This window comes from Heterodontus francisci, chromosome 3 (genome assembly GCF_036365525.1).
Source record: "Heterodontus francisci isolate sHetFra1 chromosome 3, sHetFra1.hap1, whole genome shotgun sequence".
Lineage (NCBI taxonomy): Eukaryota > Metazoa > Chordata > Chondrichthyes > Heterodontiformes > Heterodontidae > Heterodontus > Heterodontus francisci.
Genome location: NC_090373.1, coordinates 186,593,669 through 186,606,781, shown reverse-complemented (window position 1 = coordinate 186,606,781; position 13,113 = coordinate 186,593,669). Strand labels below are relative to the sequence as shown.

At 48.2% G+C, this 13,113-nt stretch overlaps 1 protein-coding gene across 2 annotated transcripts in view; it reads left to right on the top strand.

The window, feature by feature from the left end:
* The window catches only part of LOC137365075 (xanthine dehydrogenase/oxidase-like), a 162,208-nt gene that overhangs the window by 32,359 nt on the left and 116,736 nt on the right, over positions 1-13,113 (top strand). For both annotated transcript variants that reach the window (XM_068027900.1, XM_068027899.1), the window contains exon 7: positions 7,328-7,389. In XM_068027900.1, the coding sequence (XP_067884001.1) occupies positions 7,328-7,389 (62 nt within the window). The remainder of the gene's footprint in view (positions 1-7,327; positions 7,390-13,113) is intronic.

The following is a 13,113-nucleotide window of genomic DNA, read 5'->3' as shown; positions in this document are numbered from 1 at the left end:
CGAGCCAGTTCTGTATCCATCTTGCCAGCTCACCTCTGATCCCATGTGACTTCACCTTTTGTACCAGTCTGCCATGAGGGACCTTGTCAAAGGCTTTACTGAAGTCCATATAGACAACATCCACTGCCCTTCCTTCATCAATCATCTTCGTCACTTCGTCAAAAAACTCGATCAAGTTAGTGAGACACGACCTCTCCTTCACAAAACCATGCTGCCTCTCGCTAATAAGTCCATTTGTTTCCAAATGGGAGTAAATCCTGTCCCGAAGAATCCTCTCTAATAATTTCCCTACCACTGACATAAGGCTCACCGGCCTGTAATTTCCTGGATTATCCTTGCTACCCTTCTTAAACAAAGGAACAACATTGGCTATTCTCCAGTCCTCTGAGACCTCACCTGTAGCCAATGAGGATGCAAAGATTTCTGTCAAGGCCCCAGCAATTTCCTCCCTTGCCTCCCTCAGTATTCTGGGATAGATCCCATCAGGTCCTGGGGACTTATCTACCTTAATGTTTTTCAAGATGCCCAACACCTCCTCCTTTTTGATATCGACATGACCCAGTCTATCTACACACCCTTCCCTAGACTTGTCATCCACCAAGTCCTTCTCTTTGGTGAATAGTTTGAAGACAGAGACTGCAGATTGTAACTGAACCTGGAACAAGACAGCCCCTCTCCTGGCTGGCTCTTTCTCGCTTTCTGACAAACCCCCCAGACCCACTGAAGTCACTCAAACCTCAAGAAAGAAAAGTCTCCTACACCGAAACAAGTTGAATCGTGCACTGGGCCCTAACGAATAGCAAGACTTACCGGCAACCAAAGGCTCCACATTGAACTCAAAGGACTGTAATTACAACCCAGCTATTGCCTTCAACCTACCTCCTTTATTATTTCTACTTTTTCTGTCTCTATCTGCCTGTGTGTTTAACGCATTATGCATGCTAGCGTGGTCGTGTATTCCTAGTTGTTAACCGAATTAGAGTTTAAGAATAATAAACTTCCACCTCTTTTGTTTAAATCTAAGAAAACCTGTCTGGTTTGATTTCTTTGCCTGACAGTTGGAAAGCAGTGAACAAGGATTCACTGAGGCGGAGCTAAAAACACGATGTTTTTAAAATTAAACCTTGTTACGGTTAAACCAGGCAAAGGCCAAGAGGGAACCCTTAGACTCCTCTCTCACCTGGTTGTAACACTATCTTTCCCTTCCTTAGTTTGCAATAAGAGGATATTTGCGATATATTAGTCATTCCGAACCTGCAGTCAGTTAGCGTGAGACTTTAAAAGCATTGGGCTTTACAAAACAGCAGTTCCAGCAAAAATCTGGGTCATTTTCCAAGCCTAGTCACTATTAACATCCTCCTAACCCTATATTCTGAAGCAGGGGCCACTTGAGCAGCCTCGTCCAGTGGAAGAGTTAGAGTTAGGGTTATTCTTTCATCCCATGAAAGAGTTAAAAAAAGGCTGTGGGCATCACTGACAATTTACTGTCCATCACTAGTTGCCCTGATACAACCGAATAGCTCACTAGAGCACTTCAGAATCAACAACGTTGTGTTGGGGACTGGTTTCATGTTTGGCCAGAGTGGGTAAGAACAGCAAGTTTCCTTCCTTAAAGGATATTAATGGACCAGTTGGATTTTTAATGATAATCCGACAAGCTTGATGGTCACTCTTACTGATAGCAGCTTTTTATATCCTTTTTCAATGAAATTCAAACTGCCATTGGTGGGATTTGATCCCAGGTTCTCTGAATTATACCAGTTACCTAATCACCACACTACCACGCCCAGATCAGATCAAAACTCCATTTACCTGCTTGGGCTCAGTGAAATTATCAGCTTCACTCCATTTGGTTTGAAAGAAATATGCACAGGTTATGACTTCTGGAAGGAGATGTTGGCCAGGGCTCTAGCTCTTGGCCACTGTTTCCCTGCACTGCCCCCCAATGGCAGGAAGTAGATATCAGCTGTGATGCTACTTGTGGTAGAATAGCCCAGCCACAACTCACTACCACCGTCACTCAAGGGCTACGTGTGAAAGGCGAAGCGGTTTTGGTATCAATGCAAAAAGAGTAAATTCACTGTCTTATATACACAAACATACATCTCTCCTCATAACCAACACCACCAGACTGTTCATACTCTGCTGTAAGTTAATGGGCAGGACTGAGTAATGTTTTGCAACACATCCATAAATTCAGTCAGAATGTTTGCGGACACTGGTGTGGTGGGTTTGAGGGATGGTGGGGGTACAGAGAACTGAGTGGCTTCCATCTAATCTACTCGATATATTGACAACACTTGTGAGGGGGACCAGAACTAAGGGCCATAAATATACAACTAGCACTAATTAATCGAACAAGAATTCAAAGAAAGTCCTACATTTCTATAGCACCTTTCACAGCCTCAGAACATCCCAAAGTACTTCACAACCAATAAAGTTATTTAAAAGTATAGTCACTATTGTATGTAAGCAACATGCAGCCAATTTGTGCACAGCAAGTTCCCACAAGTTGGAAGAAACACTGAGTGATGAGTTGGTTGAGACATTGAGTGATGTGGTTTATTGAGGGATGTGGTTTATTGAGGGATGTGGTTTATTGAGGGATGTGGTTCAGTGAGTGATGGGGTTCATTGAGGGATGTGGTTCATTGAGGGATGGGGTTTATTGAGGATGGGGTTTATTGAGGGATGGGGTTCATTGAGGGATGTGGTTCATTGAGGGATGTGGTTCATTGAGGGATGTGGTTCATTGAGGGATGGGGTTTATTGAGGGTTGTGGTAAATTGAGGGATGGGGTTTATTGAGGGATGTGGTACATTGGGGGATGTGGTTCATTGAGGAATGGGGTTTATTGAGGGATGGGGTTTATTGAGGGTTGTGGTACATTGAGGGATGTGGATTATTGAGGGATGTGTTTTATTGAGGGATGTGGTTTATTGAGGGATGTGGTTTATTGAGTAATTGTGTTTATTGAGGGATGTGGTTCATTGAGGGATGTGGTTTATTGAGGGATGGGGTTTACTGAGGAATGTGGTTCATTGAGGGATGTGGTTTATTGAGTAATGGCGTTTATTGAGGGATGGGGTTGATTGAGGGATGTGGTTTATTGAGGGATGGGGTTTACTGAGGAATGGGGGTCATTGATGGGTTGGGTTTATTGAGGGATGGGGTTCATTGAGGGGTTGGGTTTATTGAGGGATGGGGTTCATTGAGGGATGGGGTTGATTGAGGGATGAGGTTTATTGAGGGATGGGGTTGATTGAGGGATGGTATTTATTGAGTGATGGGGTTCATTGAGGGATGGGGTTGATTGAGGGATGGGGTTGATTAAGGGATGAGGTTTATTGAGGATGGTGTTCATTGAGGGATGGTGTTCATTGAGGGATGGGGTTCATTGAGGGATGGTGTTCATTGAGGGATGGGGTTCATTGAGGGATGGTGTTCATTAAGGGATGTGGTTCATTGAGTGATGGAATTTTTTGAGGGATCTGTTTCATTGAGTGATGGAGTTTATTGAGTGATGGAGATTATTGAGGGATGGGGTTTATTGAGTGATGGAGTTTATTGAGGGATGGGGTTTATTGAGGGATGGGGTTTATTGAGGGATGGGGCTCGTTGAGGGATGAGGTTCGTTGAGGGATGGGGTTCGTTGAGGGATGGGGCTTGTTGAGTAATGGGGTTTATTGAGGGATGGGGTTCGTTGAGTGATGTGCTTCGTTGAGTGATGGGGTTCGTTGAGGGATGGGGTTCGTTGAGTGATGGGGTTTGTTGAGTGATGGGGTTTGTTGAGGGATGGGGTTCGTTGAGGGATGGGGTTTGTTGAGTGATGGGGTTTGTTGAGTGATGGGGTTCATTGAGGGATGGGGTTTGTTGAGTGATGGGGTTTGTTGAGGGATGAGGTTTGTTGAGGGATGGGGTTTGTTGAGTGATGGGGTTCGCTGAGTGATGGAGTTTGTTGAGTGATGGGGTTTGTTGAGGGATGGGGTTTGTTGAGGGATGATGTTTGTTGAGGGATGGGGTTTGTTCAGGGATGGGGTTTGTTGAGTGATGGGGTTCGCTGAGTGATGGAGTTTGTTGAGTGATGGGGTTTGTTGAGTGATGGGGTTTGTTGAGTGATGGGGTTCATTGAGGGATGGGGTTCGTTGAGGGATGGGGTTTCTTGAGTGATGGGGTTTGTTGAGGGATGGGGTTCGTTGAGTGATGGGGTTTGTTGAGTGATGGGGTTCGTTGAGTGATGGGGTTTGTTGAGTGATGGGGTTTGTTGAGCGATGGGGTTTGTTGAGGGATGGGGTTCGTTGAGGGATGGGGTTTGTTGAGTGATGGGGTTTGTTGAGTGATGGGGTTCATTGAGGGATGGGGTTTGTTGAGTGATGGGGTTTGTTGAGGGATGAGGTTTGTTGAGGGATGGGGTTTGTTGAGTGATGGGGTTTGCTGAGTGATGGAGTTTGTTGAGTGATGGGGTTTGTTGAGGGATGGGGTTTGTTGAGGGATGATGTTTGTTGAGGGATGGGGTTTGTTCAGGGATGGGGTTTGTTGAGGGATGGGGTTCGCTGAGTGATGGAGTTTGTTGAGTGATGGGGTTTGTTGAGGGATGGGGTTTGTTGAGGGATGATGTTTGTTGAGGGATGGGGTTTGTTCAGGGATGGGGTTTGTTGAGTGATGGGGTTTGTTGAGTGATGGGGTTTGTTGAGTGATGGGGTTTATTGAGGGATGGGGTTCGTTGAGTGATGGGGTTTCTTGAGTGATGGGGTTTGTTGAGGAATGGGGTTCGTTGAGTGATGGGGTTTGTTGAGTGATGGGGTTCGTTGAGTGATGGGGTTCGTTGAGTGATGGGGTTTGTTGAGGGATGGGGTTCGTTGAGTGATGGGGTTTGTTGAGGGATGGGGTTCGTTGAGTGATGGGGTTTGTTGAGTGATGGGGTTTGTTGAGTGATGGAGTTCGTTGAGAGAAGGGGTTTGTTGAGGGATGGAGTTCGTTGAGAGATGGGGTTTGTTGAGGGATGGAGTTCGTTGAGAGATGGGGTTTGTTGAGAGATGGAGTTCGTTGAGAGATGGGGTTTGTTGAGTGATGGGGTTTGTTGAGGGATGGGGTTTGTTGAGTGATGGGGTTTGTTGAGTGATGGGGTTTGTTGAGGGATGGGGTTCGTTGAGTGATGGGGTTTGTTGAGTGATGGGGTTCGTTGAGTGATGGGGTTTGTTGAGTGATGGGGTTCGTTGAGTGATGGGGTATGTTGAGGAATGGGGTTTGTTGAGTGATGGGGTTTGTTGAGTGATGGGGTTTGTTGAGTGATGGGGTATGTTGAGGAATGGGGTTTGTTGAGTGATGGGGTTTGTTGAGGGATGGGGTTCGTTGAGTGATGGGGTTTGTTGAGGGATGGGGTTCGTTGAGTGATGGGGTATGTTGAGGAATGGGGTTTGTTGAGTGATGGGGTTTGTTGAGTGATGGGGTTCGTTGAGGGATGGGGTTCGTTGAGTGATGGGGTATGTTGAGGAATGGGGTTTGTTGAGTGATGGGGTTTGTTGAGTGATGGGGTTCGTTGAGTGATGGGGTATGTTGAGGAATGGGGTTTGTTGAGTGATGGGGTTTGTTGAGTGATGGGGTTCATTGAGTGATGGGGTTCGTTGAGTGATGGGGTTCGTTGAGTGATGGGGTTCGTTGAGTGATGGGGTTTGTTGAGGGATGGGGTTTGTTGAGTGATGGGGTTTGTTGAGTGATGGGGTTCGTTGAGTGATGGGGTTTGTTGAGGGATGGGGTTCGTTGAGTGATGGGGTTTGTTGAGTGATGGGGTTTGTTGAGGGATGGGGTTTGTTGAGTGATGGGGTTCGTTGAGTGATGGGGTATGTTGAGGAATGGGGTTTGTTGAGTGATGGGGTTTGTTGAGGGATGGGGTTTGTTGAGGGATGGGGTTTGTTGAGTGATGGGGTTCGTTGAGTGATGGGGTTCATTGAGTGATGGGGTTTGTTGAGGGATGGGGTTCGTTGAGTGATGGGGTATGTTGAGGAATGGGGTTTGTTGAGTGATGGGGTTTGTTGAGTGATGGGGTTCGTTGAGTGATGGGGTATGTTGAGGGATGGGGTTCATTGAGTGATGGGGTATGTTGAGGGATGGGGTTTGTTGAGTGATGGGGTTTGTTGAGTGAGGGGGTTTGTTGAGAGATGGGGTTCGTTGAGAGATGGGGTTTGTTGAGTGATGGGGTTCGTTGAGTGATGGGGTTTGTTGAGTGAGGGGGTTTGTTGAGAGATGGGGTTCGTTGAGAGATGGGGTTTGTTGAGTGAGGGGGTTTGTTGAGTGATGGGGTATGTTGAGGGATGGGGTTTGTTGAGTGAGGGGGTTTGTTGAGTGAGGGGGTTTGTTGAGAGATGGGGTTCGTTGAGAGATGGGGTTTGTTGAGAGATGGGGTTCGTTGAGGGATGGGGTCTGTTGAGGGATGGGGTTTGTTGAGTGATGGGGTTTGTTGAGTGATGGAGTTTGTTGAGTGATGGGGTTTGTTGAGGGATGGGGTTTGTTGAGTGATGGGGTTCGTTGAGAGATGGGGTTTGTTGAGTGAGGGGGTTTGTTGAGGGATGGGGTTTGTTGAGAGATGGGGTTCGTTGAGAGATGGGGTTTGTTGAGTGATGGGGTTTGTTGAGTGATGGGGTTCGTTGAGTGATGGGGTTTGTTGAGGGATGGGGTTTGTTGAGTGATGGGGTTTGTTGAGGGATGGGGTTTGTTGAGTGATGGGGTTCGTTGAGAGATGGGGTTTGTTGAGTGATGGGGTTTGTTGAGTGATGGAGTTTGTTGAGTGATGGGGTTTGTTGAGGGATGGGGTTTGTTGAGTGATGGGGTTTGTTGAGTGATGGGGTTTGTTGAGTGAGGGGGTTTGTTGAGTGATGGGGTATGTTGAGGGATGGGGTTTGTTGAGTGAGGGGGTTTGTTGAGAGATGGGGTTCGTTGAGTGATGGGGTTTCTTGAGTGATGGGGTTTGTTGAGTGATGGGGTTTGTTGAGGGATGGGGTCTGTTGAGGGATGGGGTTTGTTGAGGGATTGAGAGGATTAAAGAATGACTCATTAATTGCTCAGTCCTCTGGAACATTCCGACAGTGTTGGTGACCCTACATTTCCTCATCGATATCCCTTCGCACCTGAATTATAAGCTAAATTTCTGATCTGACGCTTCCTGTGGGAACCTGACTCGACAGGAGAGTGAATCAGAGAATCAGCACCACAAGGTGACAGCTGGATCTCTGACTCATAGTCTCTTCAAGTGCAATGAGGAGTGATGCCTGAGTTTTCGATTCCTCTGTTTTTGGATGACTCCTGCTAATTTGCCTGAATTTTGCTTTCAGGAAACTTGTGTCGCTGCACAGGATACAGAGCCATCCTCGAGGGTTTCAGCACCTTTGCCAAAGTAAGGAAGTTCAAATTGCTGTGAATAAATTTTGCTGCCCATTCCCTACCCAGTGAGGACGTGTAGCAAAGTACAAAACCATGTAAACATGCAAGGAAAACTTTCACCAATACAGGCCAATTTATGGCAATGTAATTATGTCAGTGTCTAACACGTTATCACAGAGTGGCCTGAACTCAGGTGCAATTCTTTGCACAACCCTCTTTATTCTATGGATACACGAGAGATCTGATTAAAGTGTGAGATTCTTGAAAATAATGCTGGTAGACAAACTCCCGCTGGTCTCCTAACCCCAGACTCCGGTTCCTGATGGTATCTTGACATTAGATTAATTATCAGAGTTGATTTAGCACCCTGATAGCCACAATATAATCTGCGGAAAGCAATTACAGCAAAAAAATAAAGACATCATTTGCATTTTAGCTGGAAACTTAGGAGCTGACTCAGCATAATGTTTGAGTAGGTTCAGAGAATAGAGATAATAGGTGTAATATTACTTGTTCTTTGGTGCGTAAGAGTATTTTAAATTCACAAAACTCCAAGTAATATCCAAAGAAAACTGGGTTCATATTATAACTTAACTAGAAGAAATATATATTTATATTTATACAAACAGTTATTGCACAGGCCACATCTAAACACATTTTACTCTGTCCGGCTCGACCCACAACTCCCTGGTCATGTGTGACGCAACATCACTTCCTCTGGTGATCTTCACTTATCGCTCTTAAAGTGGTCTGCTCTTAAGGTGGTCCCTTCTTAAGGTGGTCCCACAACACTTGGCATGTACTGTCATTGGCAGGGTGTGTCGAGTGGTGCCGCAAGGATCTATGTTGCCGCCTCATCTATTCATCGTATTTATTAATGATGTAAAGAAGAAAGAAAGAAAGAAGAAATGATATGATAGAAAACCACACATCCAAATTTTCCAATGTCACAAAGATAGGTTGCATTGCAAGGAGTGTAGATGGAAGCATAAAGAAGGATAATGGAATACTATCCTTTATTATGAGAGGAATTGAAAATAAAAGTAAGGATGTTATGCTTCAGTTATTCAGGGCATTGGTAAGACCACATCTCAAATACTGTGTTCAGTTTTGGTCTCCCTATTTAAGGAAGGATGTGAATGCATTGGAGGTGGTTCAGAGGAGGTTTACGAGATTGATAGCTGGAATGAGCGGGTTGTCTTATGACGAAAGGTTAGACAGACTGGGCTTGTTTTCACTGGGGTTCAGAAGAGTGAGGGGAGGCTTGAAGCATATCAGATCCTGAATGGTCATGATAGGGTGACTATGGAGGGGATGTTTCCTCTTGTGGGTCACCCTTTTAGGACAGAGATGAGGAGAATTTTTTTTCTTTCAGAGGGTTGTGCAACTTTAGAATTCTGTACCTCAGAAGTTGGTGGAGGTGGGGGTCATTTAATATTTTTAAGGCAGAGATAGATAGATTCTTGTTAGGCAAGGGAATCAAAAATTATCATGGGTAGATGGGAGTGTGGAATTCGAGACAGAAACAGATCAGCCATGATCTTATTACATAGCAGAGCAGGCTCGATGGGCTGAATGGTCTACTTCTGCTTCTAATTTGTAAGGTCATATGGTATAAAATTACAAAGAGATACAGATAGATTAAGTGACTCGGCAAAACTGTAGCAAAAGAGTGTGTGGGCGGGAGAGAGAGAGAGGGGGGGAAACGAAAGAGCAAGAGAGAGGGGACAGAGAGAGAGAGAGGGGGGGGGTGGGGGGAGACAGAGAGAGAGAGGGGGGGGACAGAGAGTGAGAGAGAGAGAGAGAGAGGGGGGGTGGGGTACACAGAGAGAGAGAGAGAGACAGAGAGAGGGGGGGGAACCGAAAGAGCAAGAGAGAGGGGACCGAGAGAGAGAGGGGGGAGGGGAGACAGAGAGAGAGAAGGGGGGGGGGGGCGGGGGGGGACAGAGAGAGAGGGGGGTGGACAGAGAGAGAGAGAGGGGGGACTGAGAGATAGGAGGGATAGTGAGAGAGGGAACAGAGAGAGAGGGGGACAGAGAGAGGGGGGGGGAGGACAGAGAGAGAGAGTGAGAGAGAGGAGGAGGACAGAGAGAGAGAGAGGGGGGAGGACAGAGCGAGAGAGGGGGGAGGACAGAGAGAGAGAGAGTGGAGGCCAGAGAGAGAGAGAGGGGGGGTGAGGACAGAGAGAGAGGGAGGGGGGAGGACAGAGAGAGAGAGAGAGAGAGGAGGAGGACAGAGAGAGAGAGAGAGAGAGAGGGAGAGTGGAGGACAGAGAGAGAGAGAGACGAGAGGACAGAGAGAGAGAGAGAGGGGGGAGGACAGAGAGAGAGAGAGAGAGAGAGAGGGGAGGACAGAGAGAAAGAGGGGAGGACAGAGAGAGAGAGAGAGGGAGAGAGGAGGACAGAGAGAGAGAGAGAGGGGAGGACAGAGAGAGAGAGAGTGGAGGACAGAGAGAGAGAGGGACAGACAGATAGGGGGGCAGAGAGAGGCGGCGAGGGGGGGAGACAGAGAGAGAGGGGGACAGAGAGAGAGAGAGAGGGACAGACAGATAGGGGGCAGAGAGAGGGGGCGGGGGGGACACAGAGAGGGGGACACAGAGAGGGAGGACAGATAGACAGGGGGCAGAGAGAGAGGGGGCAGGTGCGGACGTAGAGAGAGGGGGGACAAAGAGAGGGAGGAGAGATAGACAGGGGGCAGAGAAAGAGGGGCTTGGGGGGGGTGGACACAGAGAGAGAGAGGGGGACAGAGAGAGAGGGGGACAGAGAGGGAGAAGAGACCGACAGATAGGGGGGCAGAGAGAGGGGGCAGAGGTGGGACAGAGAGAGAGAGGGGAACAGAGAGAGGGAGATAGATGGAGAGAGGTGCGCAGAGTGAGAGGTGGGGACACAGAGAGGTGGGAACAGAGAGAGAGGTGGGACACAGAGAGGTGGGAACAGAGAGAGAGGTGGGGACAGAGAGAGAGAGGTGTGCAGAGTGAGAGACAGGTGAGGACAGATAGAGAGAGGGAGGAGAGACAGACAGATAGGGGGCAGAGAGAGGGGGCAGAGGGGGGACACAGAGAGAGAGGGGGACACAGAGAGAGGGGGATAGATAGAGAGAGGTGCGCAGAGTGAGAGAGAGGTGGGGACAGAGAGAGAGAGGGACAGAGAGAGGGAGGAGAGACAGACAGATAGGGCGGCAGAGAGAGGGGGCAGAGGGGGGACACAGAGAGGGGGACAGAGAGAGAGAGAGGGACAGGCAGATAGGGGAGCAGAGAGAGGGGGCAGAGAGAGAGAGGACAGGGGGGACACAGAGAGAGAGGGGAACAGAGAGAGAGAGAGGGACAGACAGATAGGGGGGCAGTGAGAGGGGCGGGGGGTGGACAGAGAGAGAGAGGGGGACACAGAGAGAGAGGAGAGACAGACAGGGCGGCAGAGAGAGAGGGGGCAGGTGGGGACACAGAGAGAAAGGGGGACAGAGAGAGGGAAGAGACAGACAGCGGGGCAGAGAGAGAGGGGGCAGAGTGGGGCACAGAGAGAGAGAGGGGGACAGAGAGAGAGGGACAGAGAGAGGAAGGAGAGACAGACAGATTGTGGGGCAGAGAGAGTGGACAGAGAGGGGGACAGAGAGAGAGAGAGGGCGACAGAGAGAGAGAGGGAGGACAGATAGAAAGAGAGAGAGAGAGAGAGAGAGGGAGGACAGATAGAGAGAGAGGGGGGACAGAGAGAAAGAGAGGGAGGACAGATAGAGAGAGAGAGAGAGAGAAGGGGGGAGGACAGATAGAGAGAGAGAGGGGGGGAGGACAAAGAGAGAGAGAGAGAGAGTGATCAAGATTACTCCTGACACATGGACATCTATCTGGAATACTCTGCATCACTACAACAAGTGTGTGAGCAAACATTGACTACTTGTGCAAGCAAGTATCTCACTAAAATAGTGTCCAGAGTGAACAGAAAGTTAAGTCAATAAATTAATCTTCTTACATAAAGCTTCTTCACAAAAATGCACATTTGTTGTTGTTTTGATTATTTGTATGATAAATTTTTAATGCCTTAATCTTTTGGAAATTGTCTCACCGGCCCCCTATGTAAAACAAAAGTTGTAATGTGGCCACCCCCATTCAAAAAGATTAGACAATCCTGACCGAGAAGGACAAGGGTAGCAGACACTAGGAACACCGCCAACTGCAAGTTCTCCTCCAAGTCACACACCATCCTAACTTGGAACTATATTGCTGTTCCTTCACTGTCACAGGGTCAAAAAACTCCTCACAGTACTGTGAGTGTACTTACACCACTTGGACTGCAGTAATTCAAGAAGATGGCTCACCGCCATCTTCTCAAGGGAATTTAGGAATGGGAACAAATGCTGGCCTTGGCAGTAAGGCGCACATCCCATGACTGAATAAAAAAAGATAGACAGAAACTATTTCCACTAGTTGAGATATAGACTAAAAATTAGAGCCAGACCTTTGAGGAGTGAAATTAGGAAACACTTCTACAAATGGCAATTGATTAGTTGTTAATTTTAAATCGGGGATTGATAAATATTTATTAGCCAAAGGTATTCAGGGACATGGGGCAAAGGCAAGTTATATGGAGTTGGGTCGCAGATCAGCCATGATCTCATTGAATGGTGCAGGGGTTAAGTGGCCTCTTCCCTGTTCCTATGTTCCTGTATTCCTTAGTGATAGCAAGATTATGGGAGGGTGGATATTGAGAGGATGGATAATGGGAGTACAGATAATGGGAGTGTGGATAATGGGAGGGCGGATGATGGGAGTGTGGATGATGGGAGGGCGGATGATGGGAGGGTGGATGATGGGAATGTGGATGATGGGAGTGTGGATGATGGGAGGGCGGATGATGGGAGTGTGGATGATGGGAGGGCGGATGATGGGAGGGTGGATGATGGGAGGGTGGATGATGGGAGTGTGGATGATGGGAATGTGGATGATGGGAGTGTGGATGATGGGAGTGTGGATGATGGGAGGGCGGATGATGGGAGTGTAGATGATGGGAGTGTGGATGATGGGAGGGTGGATGATGGGAGTGTGGATGATGGGAGGGTGGATGATGGGAGTGTGGATGATGGGAATGTGGATGATGGGAGTGTGGATGATGGGAGTGTGGATGATGGGAGTGTGGATGATGGGAGGGTGGATGATGGGAGTGTGGATGATGGGAGTGTGGATGATGGGAGTGTGGATGATGGGAGTGTGGATGATGGGAGTGTGGATGCTGGGAGTGTGGATGATGGGAGTGTGGATGATGGGAATGCAGATAATGGGAGTGTGGATGATGGGAGTGTGGATGATGGGAGGGCGGATGATGGGAGTGTAGATGATGGGAGTGTGGATGATGGGAGGGCGGATGATGGGAGTGTGGATGATGGGAATGTGGATGATGGGAGTGTGGATGATGGGAGTGTGGATGATGGGAGGGCGGATGATGGGAGTGTAGATGATGGGAGTGTGGATGATGGGAGTGTGGATGATGGGAGGGTGGATGATGGGAGTGTGGATGATGGGAATGTGGATGATGGGAGGGTGGATGATGGGAGTGTGGATGATGGGAGTGTGGATGATGGGAGTGTGGATGATGGGAATGTGGATGATGGGAGTGTGGATGATGGGAGTGTGGATGATGGGAGGGCGGATGATGGGAGTGTGGATGATGGGAGTGTGGATGATGGGAGTGTGGATGATGGGAGTGTGGATGATGGGAATGTGGATGATGGGAATGTGGATGATGGGAGG